The sequence below is a fragment of the Mesocricetus auratus genome, unplaced genomic scaffold, assembly GCF_017639785.1.
Source record: "Mesocricetus auratus isolate SY011 unplaced genomic scaffold, BCM_Maur_2.0 Super-Scaffold_100003, whole genome shotgun sequence".
Taxonomy (NCBI): domain Eukaryota; kingdom Metazoa; phylum Chordata; class Mammalia; order Rodentia; family Cricetidae; genus Mesocricetus; species Mesocricetus auratus.
The window spans coordinates 72,584,457-72,602,170 of record NW_024429188.1 but is presented as its reverse complement, the minus strand read 5'-3'; the positions used below and the strand labels follow the sequence as shown (position 1 = coordinate 72,602,170).

Here is a 17,714-nt window from a genome sequence, read left to right as displayed (position 1 = left end):
CAGGTTTGTGCCACCATGGCTGGCTTTAACTTGGATAACAAATTTTGTCTATAACCAGCAAATAGGTGAGCGCGGTTTTGTAGGCATCAAACAAACAGTTTGGCTCTGGTGACCTAGTCATTGTAAATATATCTCATAGAAAAAAATGGCTTTTAGCCTCACTGTGTAACTGCTTTGGTTGCAGTGTCTTTGAATATATGCAAATAATAAACAGATTATAAGGGAGAGAATTTCAGGGGCCTGCATGATGGCACAGTAGGAAAAGGAGCCTGCTGTCAAGAGTCAGGACCTGAGCTCATTTCCAGGAACTCCCAAGATGAAAGGAGAGAGCCAACTGCTGCAAGTTATCCTCTGACCTCACACACACACACACACACACACACACACACACACGCACGCACGCACGCACGCACGCACGCACACACACTGTGGCACACACATGCTCACACAAATGAAAAATGTGAGAAAAGATAATCTAATAAAGGAGAAACAATATCTGAAGTCTGGCACAGTAAATACTGATTATGATGCTCATAAAACTACTAGACTTGGTGATCCTGAATTAATCCCAAATGTCCTTGATTTGGGCTTCCATTTCTGAAATAAGTTGGACAAGACAAACTCTGAGATTAATTTCTGATCTGAAAATATGAATGATAACTTTGGAGTTCACATTGGTAATTTTTGGTGGAATTTCTGTATATATATGAAAGCAGTAATTCATAAATCACAAGAAACTTTGATCACAGTTACCACTTGACACTCCCTGAGTAGCCAAATCTGTGTTGAAATACTGTTGAGAAAATTTACTATGATAGGGAGAAAAACAAGTGCAATTGTTATCTTAAAAGTATTTGACATTTCATTTAAGTATCCTTCATTAACTCCGAAGTCCAAACTAAAAACCCCTTATGTTTTCATTTAAAATGGTAGATATTTAATACATTGTAATATTTTCAAAACACTATTGGGCCTCAGAATCATGTTTAGATATTTACAAAGCACTTCTTTTCTAGTTATAGTGTACAAAAGACAATTAAAATATTGCTTGGTTGTATGCCAATGTCCTTTTTCCTAAATCCTAGTTGAACTATGGCTCTAAAATATGTCAGAGTATTGTCAGAACCCCAGGTGTTACAACGTAACTCCTGATTAGATCATTGAAAGTGGTTTGAAAAATCATTTGCTGGCCCAGTTATAATTGTAGCCATCATTTGCAAGGACTTTTTTCTACCTTAGTAATGAGCAAATGGCAGTAGAAATAAAAATTGTCATATAGGAAATGTTAAAAGTTTTCAAAAATTCTATTGTGATATTGAACAACAAACTTAAAACAAGCAAAAATGCCAAGAAAATAATATGCAGTAAGACATAATACACAGAATACACGAATAAGGGGACTCAGGAGGCTTTTTAGAACACTTCACATTTCATTAAGTGGAGTTTTTCAAAAATATTTATGACAAAATTGCTACATGTATTTGTAGTTTTTTAACCCTCACATATTTGTTTTTCCCTTTAAAAACAAAACAAAAAAGGTCCTGAGTTTGTATTTTAGATTTGAAAACATTGTGGATTTCAATTTAGTTGCTAAATAGTTTCCATGACAATTACCCTCTCATAGCAATTACGAAGGCTTTCTTTTTGTCTCCCTAGTGTTCAGTAAACCTTTGAGTCATTTGTCACTAAGTCCTCCATTAGAAAACCTGTTAATCTTTCCTTCATTTACTAAGTAATCTACTAAGTAATCATTGAATGCCAATGTGTGTGTAAACCATACTGTCTAGTGCTGAGAATTTACAGATGAATTAGAAACATCTGTAATGTGTAATGGGCCTAGATGGATGACTCAGGGTTTTTTTTTTAATTTAATTTATTTATTATGCATAGTGTTCTGTCTCATGTATCCCTGTAGGCCTGAAGAGGGCACCAGATCTCATTATGGATGGTTGTGAGCCACCATGTAGTTGCTGGGAATTGAACTCAGGACCTCTTGAAGAGCAGTGACCAGTTCTTTTAACCTCTGAGCCGTCTCTTCAGCCCAACTCAGGGGTTTTAAGGACACTCATTATTCTTCCAGAGGACCCAAGTTCTGTTCCCAGTATCCATGTCAGTAGGCTCACAATTGCCTGGAACTCCAATTCCAGGGGCTCTGATGCCTGCTAATGCATGTACATGGCATACATTTATGCGCATACACACAAATACACATTAATAAAATAATAAATCTGTAAAGAAACAGCTATAAAAAAACAACTCAGTAATGGTCTGTGGACATAGCTCATTTGTTAAATGTTTGCCTCAAAAGCATAAGGCTCTGAGTTCTGTCCCTCAGAACCCATCCAAAAATGTGCATGGTGGTACACACGTGCAATCTCCACATTGGAGAGGCAAATGCAGGAGGATCCCCAAGGCTCACTACCCAGTCAATCTAGCCTAATTGACAACCAAGCCAGGGAAAGACCATGTCTCAAAGGACGTGGATGAGACTCTCGAGGAAGATACCACACACACATACACCAGTGTACACTCAGACGCAGAATAAAAGTGAAAAAAAAAGAAACTACGGCTCAGTAGTGTTACATAGTAAAACTCTAACACAAATCAATCAGTATGGAAAGTGTAGTTTTAAATATAACTTATCAAACTCCTGAACTGTCAGTACTGTTCAAGTATTTCTTATAAATCTGATTCTGTGGTATGTTGTGTACTATAGGCACACCAAAGCGTATTATATTGTGAGTCTGATACTGGTGTTTGACAAAAATAATTAGTAAACAAAATTAAATTTCCATTTTCTACACTTGGCAGATTGGAGATGTCTAGAGTGAGATGAATGGCCATTTATTAGTGTCTGTCTCCCTGAATTATATCAGTATGTAAAAATAATCACTAGTCATATTCTTAGCCTAACGTAACTGCTAGGATAGAACTTCAATTACCTTCCATCTGAAACAATCTTGTACATTCATTCCCATGTATTGAACTGTTGGCATGAGTAGCATATATCTAGTGACTATCTGATATGAAGCAGCTGTCATGGAATCAAGCCCTAGCTGTATTTCTGACTTCATATGCATGACTCCTGAGCTCCCTAGCCACAAAGGCTTCTTGTTACAAAGGTCAAATACTCAGTGTGCATAAAGATAGCATAAATTTGATACAAAAAAATCTATTTCACCCTAAATTTCCTGGTGTGTAGTATGAGGAGAAAGTTTCAAATATAACCATTTAGATTTCGAATGCAGTTGCATTATTCTTGATTCAGGGGTTAAAGTTATTTTACTCCAACATGACAGCTTAGCTGTTTGCAAAGGCACAGTCCAACGAAAAAGTAAATTTCTGTAGAGTGGATTAATTTTTATATCATCAAAGCATACATTATGATATAAACTGAATGAGCGTTTAATCAATACAGGAAACTCTACTAATTCCTAAGTATAGAATATTACCACTATTAATATTCATAACTATAAATTACCTAAGAGCATCCCTCTGCTATTGCTATTGTCTTTCCCTAGACTGTTGCAATTATTTTTTTTAAATCCATATAAACTTAGGATCACAAATTGAAATTTTGAGCTCTCTCAATCCTTCATTTCTTCTATGCTCCCTAGCCCTTTCTTTTTCTACACTGTAGGTGGTTTTAACCCCACAAAGAACATTTGGCAATGTTTCCAGATACATTTGGTTTTTATACTGGGGACTGCTACTACCAGCTTACTGGTCAGAAGCCATGGATGCTGCCAAATACTTAGAGTGCATAGGACAGCCTTTCAGCAATGAGTTATGTGGCCTAAAAAGTGACTGAAGTGTCAAGGTTGAAAACTATGGAACTGATGGTCTCTTAAATAACACTGAACTGAACCAGGGTGCTTATATCTATCTGCTAGTAAATAAAATTTTCAAAGCTTCTAGATAAGTAAATAATCATACTTTTATTGAGTATAGAACATGTATTGATCATTTTGGAGAAAAACGTCTTTTGTCAGATCCTGGGAATTAGAAACTGTAGGTTTTATTTTTTTATTCAGTGAAAATAGTTTAGAATAGTTTAGAATGTTTCACTCAAGGCTATACATCTTTTTACTAATTAAACCTTTCTTTCCTGTTACCTATCACTATAGAACAAACCCTAACCTTACTCCAAATTACTATGCATGTTATTTTCCCAAATTATATGAGGTTTCCATGTAGGAAGGAAATAAAATAACAAAACACCTTTTGAGGTGAGGTCTCACAGTGCTTCCCTGGCTGGCCTAGAACTCTCTGTGTAGACCAGGCTAGCCTCAAACTCACAGAGATCTGCCTATATCTGCCTTCTAAGTGCTGGGATTAAAGGTGTATACCACCAGACCCCCACTAAAACATTTTTGCTAATAGGAAACTAGTGTTGATTCATTCTCCTACCAAAGGCTGAATCCACACTTAAGCATAAATACATTACATTGAAATGGATGAACTCTGTTAGCTGATACCATTTATAATTTGTCACAAAACTACTGTTTCATTTCAAATAATCTTCGTAGATGGTATGCAAGAGAGGATCACTGGCATCATGATACCAAAACAAAAGTTTAAGAAATAAAGTCAAGTACAAAATAAACTTTAGAAATAGAAATCTGAAAGGTTAGCCTTTGTCCAACAACTAACTAGTTAGTAGCAGGATGAATCTGGCAGTGCTGTTTCTCCTGGTCTGGTGTGTAAAGAAAAAAAAGTGGAAGAAAAAGAAGATACTATCCCTCCGGTTTCTTCACTAATGCCTCAGTTCCTAAATCCCAATTCTTTGACAAACACTTCAGTTTAGGGGCCAAAGTGCTCTCTGGGAACTAGTTCATTAAAAGGAAGGCTTTCTATTAGGGAGTGCTGGTAACTTGGGTCACATCAAGAAAGCTGAAGCTTGTTTCAAATTTAAATATATAATTTTAAAAGTGTTTCAAAAAAAAGAAAGAAAAGAAAGCTGACTCTCTGTCTCCCAGCAGCTATCAGTTGCCAATAGCTTCAGTCAAAATAGCTTCTAAAGAAAAACCTTTCATTCAACACTTGGACCTTTTTAAGAAGTAGCTCTCAGGGAACACTTGGGCAGAATGAGATTTGAATCCTGGCTCTAATCCATAGTAGGTGTGTGACTTTGAGAAGACCACTAATCTCCCCCCCACAAGCTTCACATTTCACTTTTGAGCTGATAGAATCACGTTCATGATGAATGATGTAGGGGACATGCAGCTTGAGGGGAAATTGGACAGCATAGACTGGTCCTTAAGAACAATGAGTTTGTTCTCAGTAGAACTCCAACTTATACAATCCTCTTGGTAAAAAAAATTAAGACTGAAGAAATCTTATTTTTTAATTTGGAGGGAGGTGGTGTGTGTTGACATATACCACAGCATGCGTATGGTGGTCATGATAACTAGTAGAAATACGTTCTGTCCTTCCATTGTGTGGGTTCTGAGACTCCAACCCACATCTTTAGGCCTGGCAGCAAGCACCATTACCCATTGTGCCATCTCACTAGACCAAAGGGGATCTTTAAAGGTTGAAATGATTAGTTGAACATAGCAGAATAAAATGTAAATAGAAGTAATATATTGGATCTGCATTGAGGTGCAGAAATCTTTCTGTCTATGTAATTGTGTTCTTAAGGAGTACAGTTTAAACAACTCCAGGTGGAATAGAGCCATGTGTTTCTTAGAAATCAGCTGAATGTGAGTCAGCAGTATGGTGTAAAGTTATCTTGGGCTACGTTAGCAAAGACATGTACACAAAATAAAGGCTTGAGTATACTTAACACTGCCGAACCACATATTTAAAATGGCTGCAATGATAAATTTCATGTCTTTCAGAATTAAAAAAAAAAGAAGATGGAGCAGAGTGCAGTTGTCACACATGTAATAATAGCACTTAGGAGGCTGAGGATGTAAGTTCAAGGCCAGCCTGAATTACATAATGAGACATCATCTCATAACATGAAAACAACAACAAAAGGATGGTCCCTTTTTACTAGTAATTATTATGACATCGTTAAAGGGATGTGGTTAAAGGAACTGCAGTTAATTCACAAAATAAGTGACGATAAAGGGAAAGAAGAAAGACATAATAATTCTAAAAATTGAAAGAATATTATCCTAGAAGGAAGGGATTTATGCTTGCATGTGTTAGGGAAGCAAAGTAGGTCTAGTAAAATCTCTATGTAGTGTTTGAAGTACTGTTGCTGTACCAGAACCATTGGTATTGGCAGGGAACTTTTGCATAATTTATAGTTTGAGCCCTAGCCCAGAACTATTGAATCATAAATCCTAGGTGTGGGTTTTAGTGCTCTTTCTTAACATCTTTCTAGCTTCTGAGTACTAGGATTATAGATGTTTACTCCCATCGCCGGTTTATGCAATGCTTGGGATTGAACTCAGAACATGATACATGCTGCCAGATGAGTCCTATCCCCAACCCTGAAACCCTAAGTAAGAATGTGTTCCAAAATTTGAAATTCAATAATATTTGAATCAATAGGACAACTTGATATTTAGATAAAATTAAAGTAAATCCTTAGCACATTTTTTGTTTGATGTTTTATTGATATTGGTATTTTTGAGTTAGAATACAAAATAATGAAATATAAAATAATCTCTATGACGTTTTAATACAAACATATTGTTGTGATTTATTCATACTGCTCTTAGCCTTCCTTGGCTTAGTTCCCCTTTTCTCATTATCCCTTTCTTTCTGAAAAGCATATATTTAATATTTGTAGTTCTTTCCCCAATTAGTCTCATTTACTATATACCCTTATTCTCCTTTTAGACCCCATCATCACTTGACATGACCAGTCTTTGATTTTAATGCATATATATAAAATTAAGTAGATCATGTTAACTAAAATTATAGAATAAAAGCATCTCAAATAAGACAAGTATATAAATAATAATGGAAAGCTTAGGTTGGAACCAAATGATAGGTTTCATTAGGGCATTTAAATTGAATTCTACATTAAATAGAGGTAAATCATATCTTAACATGGGTCTTTGATAAAACACTTGGTATATGACATAGTCTTGATTCTGCATAGGAGAAAAACATAGTATTTGTCAGAGTCTAGCTAATTTTTTCATATGTCCCTTCATTTTCCTGTAGTTCATATAATTTCATTCTTATGTATAAACGAAACCCTTGTGTATATGTACTATGTTTTCATTATCCATTTATCTGTTGATGGGCATCATGACTAGTTCCATACTTTGACTATTGTGACTAGTGCTCTAAAAGAAGAAATGTGCAAATTTCTCTGGGAATATAACAAAGGATTGGTATATTAAGTATACTTCAATAGTGAATCATCACTCATATTTTATAATTTCTCATTTCATGTATTTCAATTTTATATACACTAATCTCAGAACTTCAATGCTTCCATGTTACAATAGCAGAGAGAATTTGCCACTGATGATAATTGTAGATGGTAATGTGGAATCTCTACCTCTTATCAGGAGCAGCATTACTTAAGCTTACGCGTAATAGATCTAAATGTCTGCTGTATTGATAGCAAATGCTAAGCTCAGGCTTAAATGCCCTTTGGTTTTGAGAGGTAGGTCTTTTCTTTATGTATCTATGGCCACTTTTCTGGTTCAAGCCTCAAACCTGCAACTGATGGCTAATTGATATACCTATGTTGAGTCACTCATTTCTCTCCAATGTAAATTCAAATACCCTAAAGTAGCTTGTTATTATTTGATTCCATTCTGAGCCTTCCATTATTATTCATACTATTGCCTGCCTTGAAATACTTTTATTTTTATTCATTTTAAAATGTGTATTAGTATTTTTATTTAATGCACAAAGTAAGGTGTTTCATCTTGGTATTTTCTTGTATGTATCATTATACATTGTTCTAATTTGTCCTCCTTCCCCACTGCCCTCGGCTGTGCCTGTGCTTCCTATGGTTGGTTCTCTGCCACCCCTTGAAAATAATTCCCCTTCTGCTTCCTTGTCTCTCTTTTTCCCCCACCCCTCCCTTAAGATCTCTTCCTGCCCTTTCACAATCCCTTTTCTAGCTTGATGATATGCACACACACATGCATGCATATGCACATATATATACACAGGTATATACTCATGCATATAACTTTAAATCTGGGTTCCACATATGCCAGAAAACATATAGTATTTGTCTCCTAGAACCTTGCTTGCTTCGCCTAGCATGATTTCCAGTCCATCCATTTTCCTGCAAATGTTATTATTTCATTTTTATTTATAGCTTAGTGACATTGTTTACATGTATTTTTAAAGCTTAGACAAGGCTTATTATGTATAATTTTCATTCTAATTCCCTCAGAAAGAATATACCGTGTGTACTGTACCCTCTTACATCTTTTAGCACCTGAAACATTTTGGTCTGGGGATTATAGATTTTTTTTCATACACGTATTATCTTCCTTACTCATTTGTACTCTCCTTGGAGTTAGTGATTAGTCATTTCCAACATGTATAACAGTTGTGTATGTGTAATGGAAAGAATCAAGTAAAACAAAAGGATAGACATCCACTCCACCAAAGAAAACATGGCAGTTTATTTCAATTTCACTTGCTCCCGGTTTCCTAATTCAGAATGCACAAAATACTATTTACTGTATACATTTGTGTTAAGATCTAAGGGTTTAGCATGAAAAGATCCGCAATTATATTCTTCTTTTTGCCTATTTCATCCCAGAATATGTAACGTAATATTTTGAAGCTAAGTTTAATTAGTATCAGTGAAGCTAAATCATGTTGGAATACATGGAGGGCATGAACTAAAGTATTGTTACATGGGATTTGAAGGAAGAAGTGATAGGAAAGAATATTATAAGTCAGAATTGTGAGGAATCACTAATTCAGTGAAGAGAATGGCTGAGATTTTGAACCTGGGTATATTGTGTCATTTGATAGACAAAAATAGACCAAGCCATGTTTGAAAAAAATAAGTTAAAGACAGTAAGTCTTAACAATACTATTTTAAATACAGTAGACATAGGTCTATTAAGGAAAAGAAAGAACACCCAAGAATGGGAGGGAGGGATTCCCAGATGGAGAATGACAGTTTCTTCAAGAAAATTTCCTTCAGTAGTAATGTTATTTTGCCACCCAGGGAATTCCTGTTCAAAAATTTGTGACAGTCCCCATGATGTGATCCTCTAGAACGCTTACTGCTAGTATCCTTGTGTGCTTTCCTGATTAGGTCAGCAAATGGGTATGCCCACATTCTTGGGACTGGCCCTGAAATCTGAATCCAGTGTGGTAGACTTATTAGTCAGTTATTTAGGAATGTGCCCAGAGCCTGGATCTTTTAAGGATGGGCTTGGAGCTTGGATGCACAAGGATAGTCCTGGAACTTGTACGTCACTGAACATCCTGAAGTATAGGGACTTCAGTTCCTGGGGAATGACTAGGTATATAAGGGCATAATCTAAGACTTGAAGCTCCAGGAGCCAGCCTGGAACTGGTTACATAAGACTAATGCTGGAACCTGGGTCTATGGGGAGATGTCCAGCTCTAAGGTCTATGGAACAGACCTTAACACTGGCCTTCGAGAGCATGGGACTGCAGGGTCTAGAATGGTAGGTGATGCTGCAGGTATTAACCTAGAGCTATAATGTCCTGGCTGGCACTGTGGCAAACTGAAGATTCTGTCTTCAAGTACAAGTCTGGAGCTTGTATCCACAGTAGCTCACTAGGTTGTGGTCCATGTGGGCTGGTCTGATGGACCAGGACTTACAGGAATCAGCCTGATTATCAGGTCAATCTGGTGCTAAGAGGAGGCTTGCCAGACATAAGAGCAGCCTGTAAACTGAAACTATTGCACAGTCCTAGAGCCTGAAACAGCAGGACACAATATGTTCCCAGAGCTGGCTTGGAAATTCGATCTGGAGACACCTGGCTGATTAGTCTGAAGCTTTTGGGTGTCTTCTAGGTGCTAAGTTTTAGCAAAGTGTGCCCACTATTAGGGTTCAAAGTAAAACACAATTTTCATTACCGGCTTCTTCCTCACACACAGAAAGTGTCTTCCTTAATTTTCTTCTACCTAGGATTGAGTAAGGAATGATACAGGCAAACAAAAGTTCCCATCTTATGCTATTCAATATATTTTATTTCTGTAAGACACTCAGGTACTGTACTCTACAGCCTTAACTACTGCAAAGTATTTTGTGAATGGATAATTATTTAAATAGAGGTCCTACCATTTTGTTCATGTCTATCTTCACAGTATAGAGAAAGCCCTGAAAGCCTTTTACAAAACAAGAGTTAAAGTGAATAAAATGTTAAGTCTTCTTCTCTTGTCTGCCCCATTTTCCAGAGCTAAATACGTTTAAATTTAATTTAGATCATCCTGTATCTATCTCTATCTCTATCTCTCTCTCTCATCTCTATCTCTATCTCTCTCTGTGTGTATGTATAGTTATCATTGTTAGAAATTGAGTATATTGTATTTTAGTAAGACTTTTATTTATTCAGTATAGCATCCATGAAAGTGAGTGTTACACAAACTTACTCATTTAAAAAGCCAAATAATAAGCAAAGGTATGGTTATTTTGATTAATAACATATCAATAAACCAATGAACATTGACAGAAGAATCCACTGAATCTGTTAAGAACATTAGATGTAAATGTGGACCTAAAGTATAGATATAAAACTATTGGATATGTGCTGTTTGTTATGGACACAGTCACTACAGCATAAACTTCTTGATTGTAGTACATAAGCATTAATTTATATATTTAAAGGGAGACTTACGTGAAATTTGTGTGTTTACAAATACATGCCCTGGTATTTTTGCAATGATGGGAGAAATTTGCCCATTTTATACAGTTGTGACTTTTAAATAACACTGGAGTCATATATCATATGACAGTCTTATATACCTTAGGATTGTATTACATTTCTTAGGATTGTCTTATGTAAAGCAAAATACCAAGTCTCTTTTGTTTTGTTTTGTTTTGTTTTTCGAGACAGAGTTTCTCTGTGTTGTTTTGGAGGCTGTCCTGGCACTCGCTCTGTAGACCAGGCTGGCCTCAAACTCACAGAGGCCTGCCTGCCTCTGCCTCCCAAGTGCTGGAAATACAGGCGTGTGCCACCAATGCCTGGCTAAGTCTCTCTTTTTAATTCAGCCTTTCATTACCGATTCCTTAAATCATTCTGTGAAGTTTCGTGAAGTCAGTTGTGTCCATTTAACTATTGCTTTACAATTTTATTGCCTGGACTTGCCACTCTAAATTGGTAACTATTTCCATATTATACATTAAATATATTTATATGTGTGTATACATGTACACACACACAAATATATATATATACATATAAATATCACATTAAATGGCATATTTGAGGAAAGGGCTGTTACTACATACTCCCAAATATGAAAATTTGGTTAATTCAAACTTCATTGATATGGTAGATTTTTTCTTTACTTTATTGATAGATGCCACCTGTGATGGACAAGAAAGATCTGCATATTTTACAGATAACTTTTGTCAAGCATGTGGAGTGGTACTGCATCTTGAATCAGAAAGGATTTCCCATTATGAGGTTGGTTAAATGCAGTGGGAACAAAGATGAGAAATCATATTTTTAAGTGTAGCTAGTTAGCTTCATATAAGTCATCTTGATTAACTTAAGAGCCTGAAACATGGTAACACTTCCATTTGACAGACAAGAATGTTGGCTCAGGAAAAGATAATCACATACAAATTTAAGTTTAGGGAGTCTAGATTAAACTCAGTGGTTTTGTTCTGACCACAAAGTTTCTTTTCTTCACATCATTTTGTCTTCCTTTGTAATCTCTGTTATTGTAGTAAATATAATGTAGGTATTAGCAACTTTGAGCAATGCTGTAGAACTCCTAGAGTCTTCCTTTATAATAAATATAGACTATTGATTTGGCTTGTCAGCTTCCTGTCGCTGAGGTTGAAGAGGCTCATAAGCCCCCATCCTATCCCCAGATACATTGACAGCTAACAGTTACTGGGAGGCAGGAGATTACAAGGCCCTGTGCATCTATTGGCAATTGGCAGTTGCTGGGAAAGGGAGAGATTTTCTGCAGTGATGTAGTCACTAATAAGGTGCTCACAACCTGTAAATATCTTTTACTAATTTTCATGTACGTTATCCTAATGAGGATCATTGCGGCACACATAAAAAGACATGGAAGTAGAAGGGGTAGTGAGTTGGAAAGGGAATTAGCACGCACTAGAGGAGAAAAGAGATAATATGTAATATAATGAAAATATATACATGCATGAAAATGTCATAATTAAACCCATTATAATGTTTAACACGATATTAAAAACAGAAAAGTACTGACTTCTAAGTTGTAGAATAATTTAATTTTAACTAGAGTTTAGAAATTTAAAAGGAGTGAAATTCTTTCTATTTATTGTAGTCATGGGTTGAGGCTGTAGTTCAAATGTATGTCACTTGCCTAGCCTATTCAAGGTCCTGATGGCAAAACAAAAAAGTTAATGCTAAGTCTGCTAAAATTGATGTCTCCTGCGGAGTGGTGGTGGTGCACACCTTTAATCCCATCACCTGGGAGGCAAAAACAGGTGGATCTCTGAGTTTGAGCCAGCCTGGTCTACAGAGCCAGCCAGCCAAAGCTGTTACACACAGAAACCCTGACTTGAAAAATAAAAACAAAAACTGATGTGTCCTGACCTCACATTCAGAGATGTGTACATTTTAGGTGTCTATTGTTAAATAAACGAGACCACATCTTTTTTTCAGAGTGAAATACATGCTCAAAATGTTAAGTTCTATTTTCAAGTGCATGGGGAACAAAACCAAGTGCCTGCTAGAAAAGTGAACATGCATGTTGAGAATTCTCAGGTGAGTTGTCTGTGTTAAAAATTATAATTCTGATCTGTCAGCTTTTTTAATCTTTCCAAAATAAAAAGATTGTGATTTTTACAGGTGTACAAGAGTGCAGAAGTCGACAGAAACAAATTTAGTGGTTTCTGCAACATGAGTTTTGACTCCTCGGCAGTTGCTCAGGCTCACTATGTGGGAAAGAGCCATCCGCAAGATCAGAAGCAATTACTGGAAGATCATGATAGAGTAGCTCCATCAGGATGTCAACCAAAGATGGGTAAGATTGTATTCATCTCTTTGTCTCAGATACATAATCTCTCTTTTTCCCACACTGTACCGTCCCTTTTGGGAAGCAAAGTTTCACTGCAGTTCAAGCAACTTGATTGTTCTTCTGCTTAGTAAATTGCTTTCTGTGTCCTTGTCTGTGGAGATAATTGCTAACTAAATTTTAAGAAGTATTATGGCCACTATTTGTTTCACTGAATCCACATAAAGCAAGTGACTGCTTTATTTTATAAATAGCAATAAGCAGCTAGAGAAATCAAAAATCTTGGGTATTTTTTATACCCCCTTGGTATAATCTTTTGATGTACTACTTTCTAAAACTTCATCTCACTTGTCTATTCAGATCAATGACTTCACTACAGTACCGTTATATACTATACTATGTGTACTGTATAGTGTACTTATCCCCTGGAGAAGGGGAAAAGGACAAGATCTCCTGAGCAAATTGTGAACACGGGGAGAGGGGAGAGGGAGTTAGGAGATAGAGAAGGGGAGAAGAGGAGGGGAGAGGAGGACATGAGGGAGCAGGAAGATTGAGTCAGGGGACGAATAGGAAAGAGCAAGAAAAGAGATGCCATAATAGAGGGAGCTATTCTAGGTTTAAAGAGAAATCTGGCACTAGGGAAATGTCCAGAGATCTACAAGGATGAGCCCAACTAAGAATCTAAGCAATAGTGGAGAGGCTACCTTAAATGCCTTTCCCCGAAAATGAGATTGATGACTACCTTATATGCCATCCTAGAGCCTTCATCCAGTAGCTGATGGAAGCAGTACTGAGCCTAACTCCTGGAATCCAGTTGCAGAAAGGGAGGAGTGATTATCAAAGGGGTCAAGACCAGGCTGAGGAAACCCACAGAAACAGCTGACCTGAACAAGGGGAGCTCATGGACCCCAGACTGTCAGCTGGGAAACCAGCATAGGACTGAACCAGGCCCTCTGAGTGTGGCTGTCAGCTAGGAGGCCTTGGAAGTCCATGGGGCCTCTGATAGTATTTATCCCTAGTACGCAAATGGACTTTGGCAGCCCATTTCACATAGAAGGGATACTCTCTTAACCTAGACACACGAGAGATGCTCTTGGCCCTGTTCCAAATGATATGACAGACTTTGATGATTCCCCATGGAAGGCCTCACCCTCCCTGGGGAGCATAAGGGGGATGAGATGGGGCATCAGTGGGGGGTATGGGAGCATAGGAGGGAGAGGGAACTGGGATTGATATGTAAAATAAGATTGTTTCTAATTTAATAAAAAATGAAAAGAGGAAACTAAATTGCTGAATTTCCTCCAATCCTAATAATCCATTCTTTTGCTTCTATAAATATGAAGTACCAGGGAGTAATTACAGTGTACTAAATTCCAAGGTTACAAAGAATTATAGAACATTGCCTCTTCATCTATTCAAATGAACAAATGAAAGAGCTTCCACTGAATTACCTAAATTGGCAGAGTATATTTTTGGAAAACAGCTCATATCTTGAAATTTTTGCATGCTACCAAAAAAAATGATGTTTGATCAGCTAAACAAGTAATTTAGCACATTCCTTTGTTTTGTTGTGTTTTTAGTTTTTTAAAACAGGTTTTCTCTGTGTAACTTTGGAGCCTGTCCTGGAATGCACTCTGTATACCAGGCTGGCTTCAAACTCACAGAGTTCTACCTGCCTCTGTCTCCCAAGTGCTGGGATTAAAGATGGGTTCCACTACTGCCTGGCTCAATTTAGCATGTTCTTAAGAGCTTTAATACTGTGTCAGTAAGGCATTCATTCCTGAAAAAAAATCACCAGCATTAATATCCAGAGTATCATATAGGTATTGTTCAGAGAAAAGTCGTTACCTCAGTATATTAATATAATTTTTTCTAATAAGTAAACTAAAATTAAGTTTTATATTTATTCTAGTCTCTTAAATTGTCATATGCTTGTTTTCCTATCTGTTGATTTAAAGAGGGATAGTCATTGTGCCTTACAAGAGAAACCATTTTGTAAATATCTTACCTACAGTCCCCAAATTCATTTTTTTGTTTCAAGAATGAAATCAATTGAAAGAGACAGACAATAAAACATTTAGTTTCAGGCTATTAATTGCTAAGAGTTCATCCTGGTGTAAACATCACAAATCAAGAGAGAATGGATATGTTGTTTGAGAAAAATATCAACTTAGAAGTTCATGCTGTCTGATTTATCCTGTGAACTACAAAAGAATCATCTTGAAATGGCTCCCATGCCTCTATAGTTTCCTTAAATGATAATGGTCAAGCAATGTTGGAAGTAAATAGTCCTTTCTTCCCATATCCTTAGTGTACTAATATTCACATTTATCTCATAGGGGAGCCTTCACTTAATTTCCTTTATCCAGAAGTCCTGTGCTGAAAATATAGAAAGATAGCGGGTTTTAGAGACTTTCTTTAATTTTTAGAGACTTTCTTTAATACTTTACAATAGATGCAGTTCTAATATCTGATCACATGTTGATAATGTCTCATTACAATTATTTCTGCAGATAAACCCAATACTACTTCAGCAGCACCAACCTTCCTCAAGTCCGTTATTGTGAAGCCTCCTCCAGGTAAGGAATAAAGACAAAACTACTCCTCTTACCTCTAGCAGTGCTTTGGATCTGAATAATCCAAGAAGATAGTTTAAGCCCTTCCCCGCTTCGTTTAATAATCTGCTAATGCTCCACAACATTTTATTAGGAGCAAAGAGAAATTAAACTAGGAAAACATTTATAGCTAAATAGCAGAGAAATGTCTTCGGGCACAATTAAATGCAAATGGCAATCAGGAAAAAGTTTTCACAGGAGGTTTGTAGTTTATAAAACATGCTAGTTTACTTGTAAACCACTTCCTTTTTTGTTAATGAAAGAACTGGTAGTATTCAAGCAATCAAGTCCATGTGTTTTGATTTGTTTTTCTAGGATGTGAGAACTAGAAAGTCTTTTATGTCTCTTAATTTCAAAATCATACACTAGTGTGTGTGTGTGTGTGTGTGTGTAATTTCATGTTATTTTAAAGATGTATTTCAAGTTAGTATGCTACAACGAAAATGATGCTAACTAGTCATTCTTGATAATATAAATAGATACCATTCTCCCTAAAGAAGAAAATATGTAAACTAGTTAATAATACCTCATTTCAGACTACAACTATATAGTTTATGCACATAATTTGCTAACAAAGGAAATGAAATATCACAGTCCATAGATTTCTACGATTTTGACTGATATAAGTAGAAAGGTTAAAAAATGATCAGATGGCTTGGAGCTAAGAAAGGCTAGCAAAATTTCAGGTACAACATAGAGACTGGCCTTGACTGGAGAAATATATGTGTTCTTTCATTATGTTTTTACGTCCCCACCACATACATGCAAGCACCTTCTCACTTCTAGTGTTTCTTATTGCCCTCTCATATTCTCTCCTCTCCCTTCTCTCCAATTCATTACGTTTCACCTCTTCTTACTAGATAGACTTTCTGATCCATGTGAAAACATTCATGATTCTTTACTTCTTAAAACTCTATTCTTTTCCTGCACAACACCTTATAGTCTGGTTCTTCTTTATTTCTGTTTATTTGCTTTCTATGTCAGCTCTTTGTCAGTTCACTGCCTAGATTTAGGTGCTCCCAGGTTCCATTATTGGCCTGACACTACAAGTACAATTCCGTGTATTCCTCTGGTTTTACCTGTCATCTATATTCTTATAACCTGTCCATCAAATCTAGACTGCATGTCAAAATGGTAGATAATATTGCACTTGGACACCTCAAAGCCATTTGAAATCAATACTGTTCCAAAGTAAAACCCTATAGTTAACTGTAAGCATCCCAATACCACAGTCATAGGTTTCTAAAGCTAATGGAGTGCCAAGTTATGATTATTTTACCTTCTAAATTATTACTGTCCTCTTAATTCCATCAGTACTCTTCCTACACTACTATAGGTCTTTACATATTCTTTGGGTTTTGCTAGTCAGACTGTGAGGTGTGGACCAGCATTGTTGGTATCATTTGAGAGCTTATTAGATAAAAGGAATCATTCCTTTAACAAGACCTATGAATGATTTATACGTAAGAAACCTGAAAACACAGGATCATAGTCTTCTAAATACTTTGCCTCCCGCTGGTTTTGTCTCCATGAATGCACTCTCAGTTCAATAACTGGAGTGTTCCATTCAAAATACAAATATTTCCCTGACACTGTCGGACTTGAAATTTCTTCACTGTTTTTCCATCTTCTAAGGATGAAATCTAAATGCTACAGCTATCTTCTTTTCATTTTCCTCTGCTCCATGCTTGTCCTCTGATGCTGACCTGCTGTTACCTATGCAGGTCAGTACCTGTAAGTTGTATGGCTTCCAATAACATTATCTTATTTCTTTTATTTGTACTATTGCTCATACCCCTCCTCCCTTGTTGTCTTAAATATTTCTATAACCTGCTTCTGACTAGTTCATACTCATTCTTAAAAATTCTGCTGCTACCTGGAAGTCCTTTTCTTCCCTTAGACGGCCTACCCTTCTGTGTGTCTACTTATCTCTCTACGTGCTTTTTCTCCCATTTCAGTTTAAGGTCTTTAAGGGAGCAAATGTCATGTAATTCATC

General features: G+C 36.4%; 1 protein-coding gene across 5 annotated transcripts in view; it reads left to right on the top strand.

Moving 5' to 3' along the window:
- Positions 1 to 17,714, top strand: part of Zmat1 (zinc finger matrin-type 1) — a 55,494-nt gene that overhangs the window by 27,204 nt on the left and 10,576 nt on the right. For 3 of the 5 annotated variants that reach the window (XM_040744408.1, XM_040744407.1, XM_013115174.3), the window contains 3 exons: positions 12,751 to 12,852; positions 12,937 to 13,111; positions 15,616 to 15,681. In XM_040744408.1, coding sequence (XP_040600342.1) covers positions 12,832 to 12,852; positions 12,937 to 13,111; positions 15,616 to 15,681 — 262 coding nt within the window. In that variant the 5' untranslated portion in view covers positions 12,751 to 12,831. Of the gene's footprint in view, positions 1 to 11,036; positions 11,557 to 12,750; positions 12,853 to 12,936; positions 13,112 to 15,615; positions 15,682 to 17,714 lie in introns of those variants that run through there. The other 2 variants (XM_005072482.4, XM_040744406.1) reach the window with 2 other exon arrangements.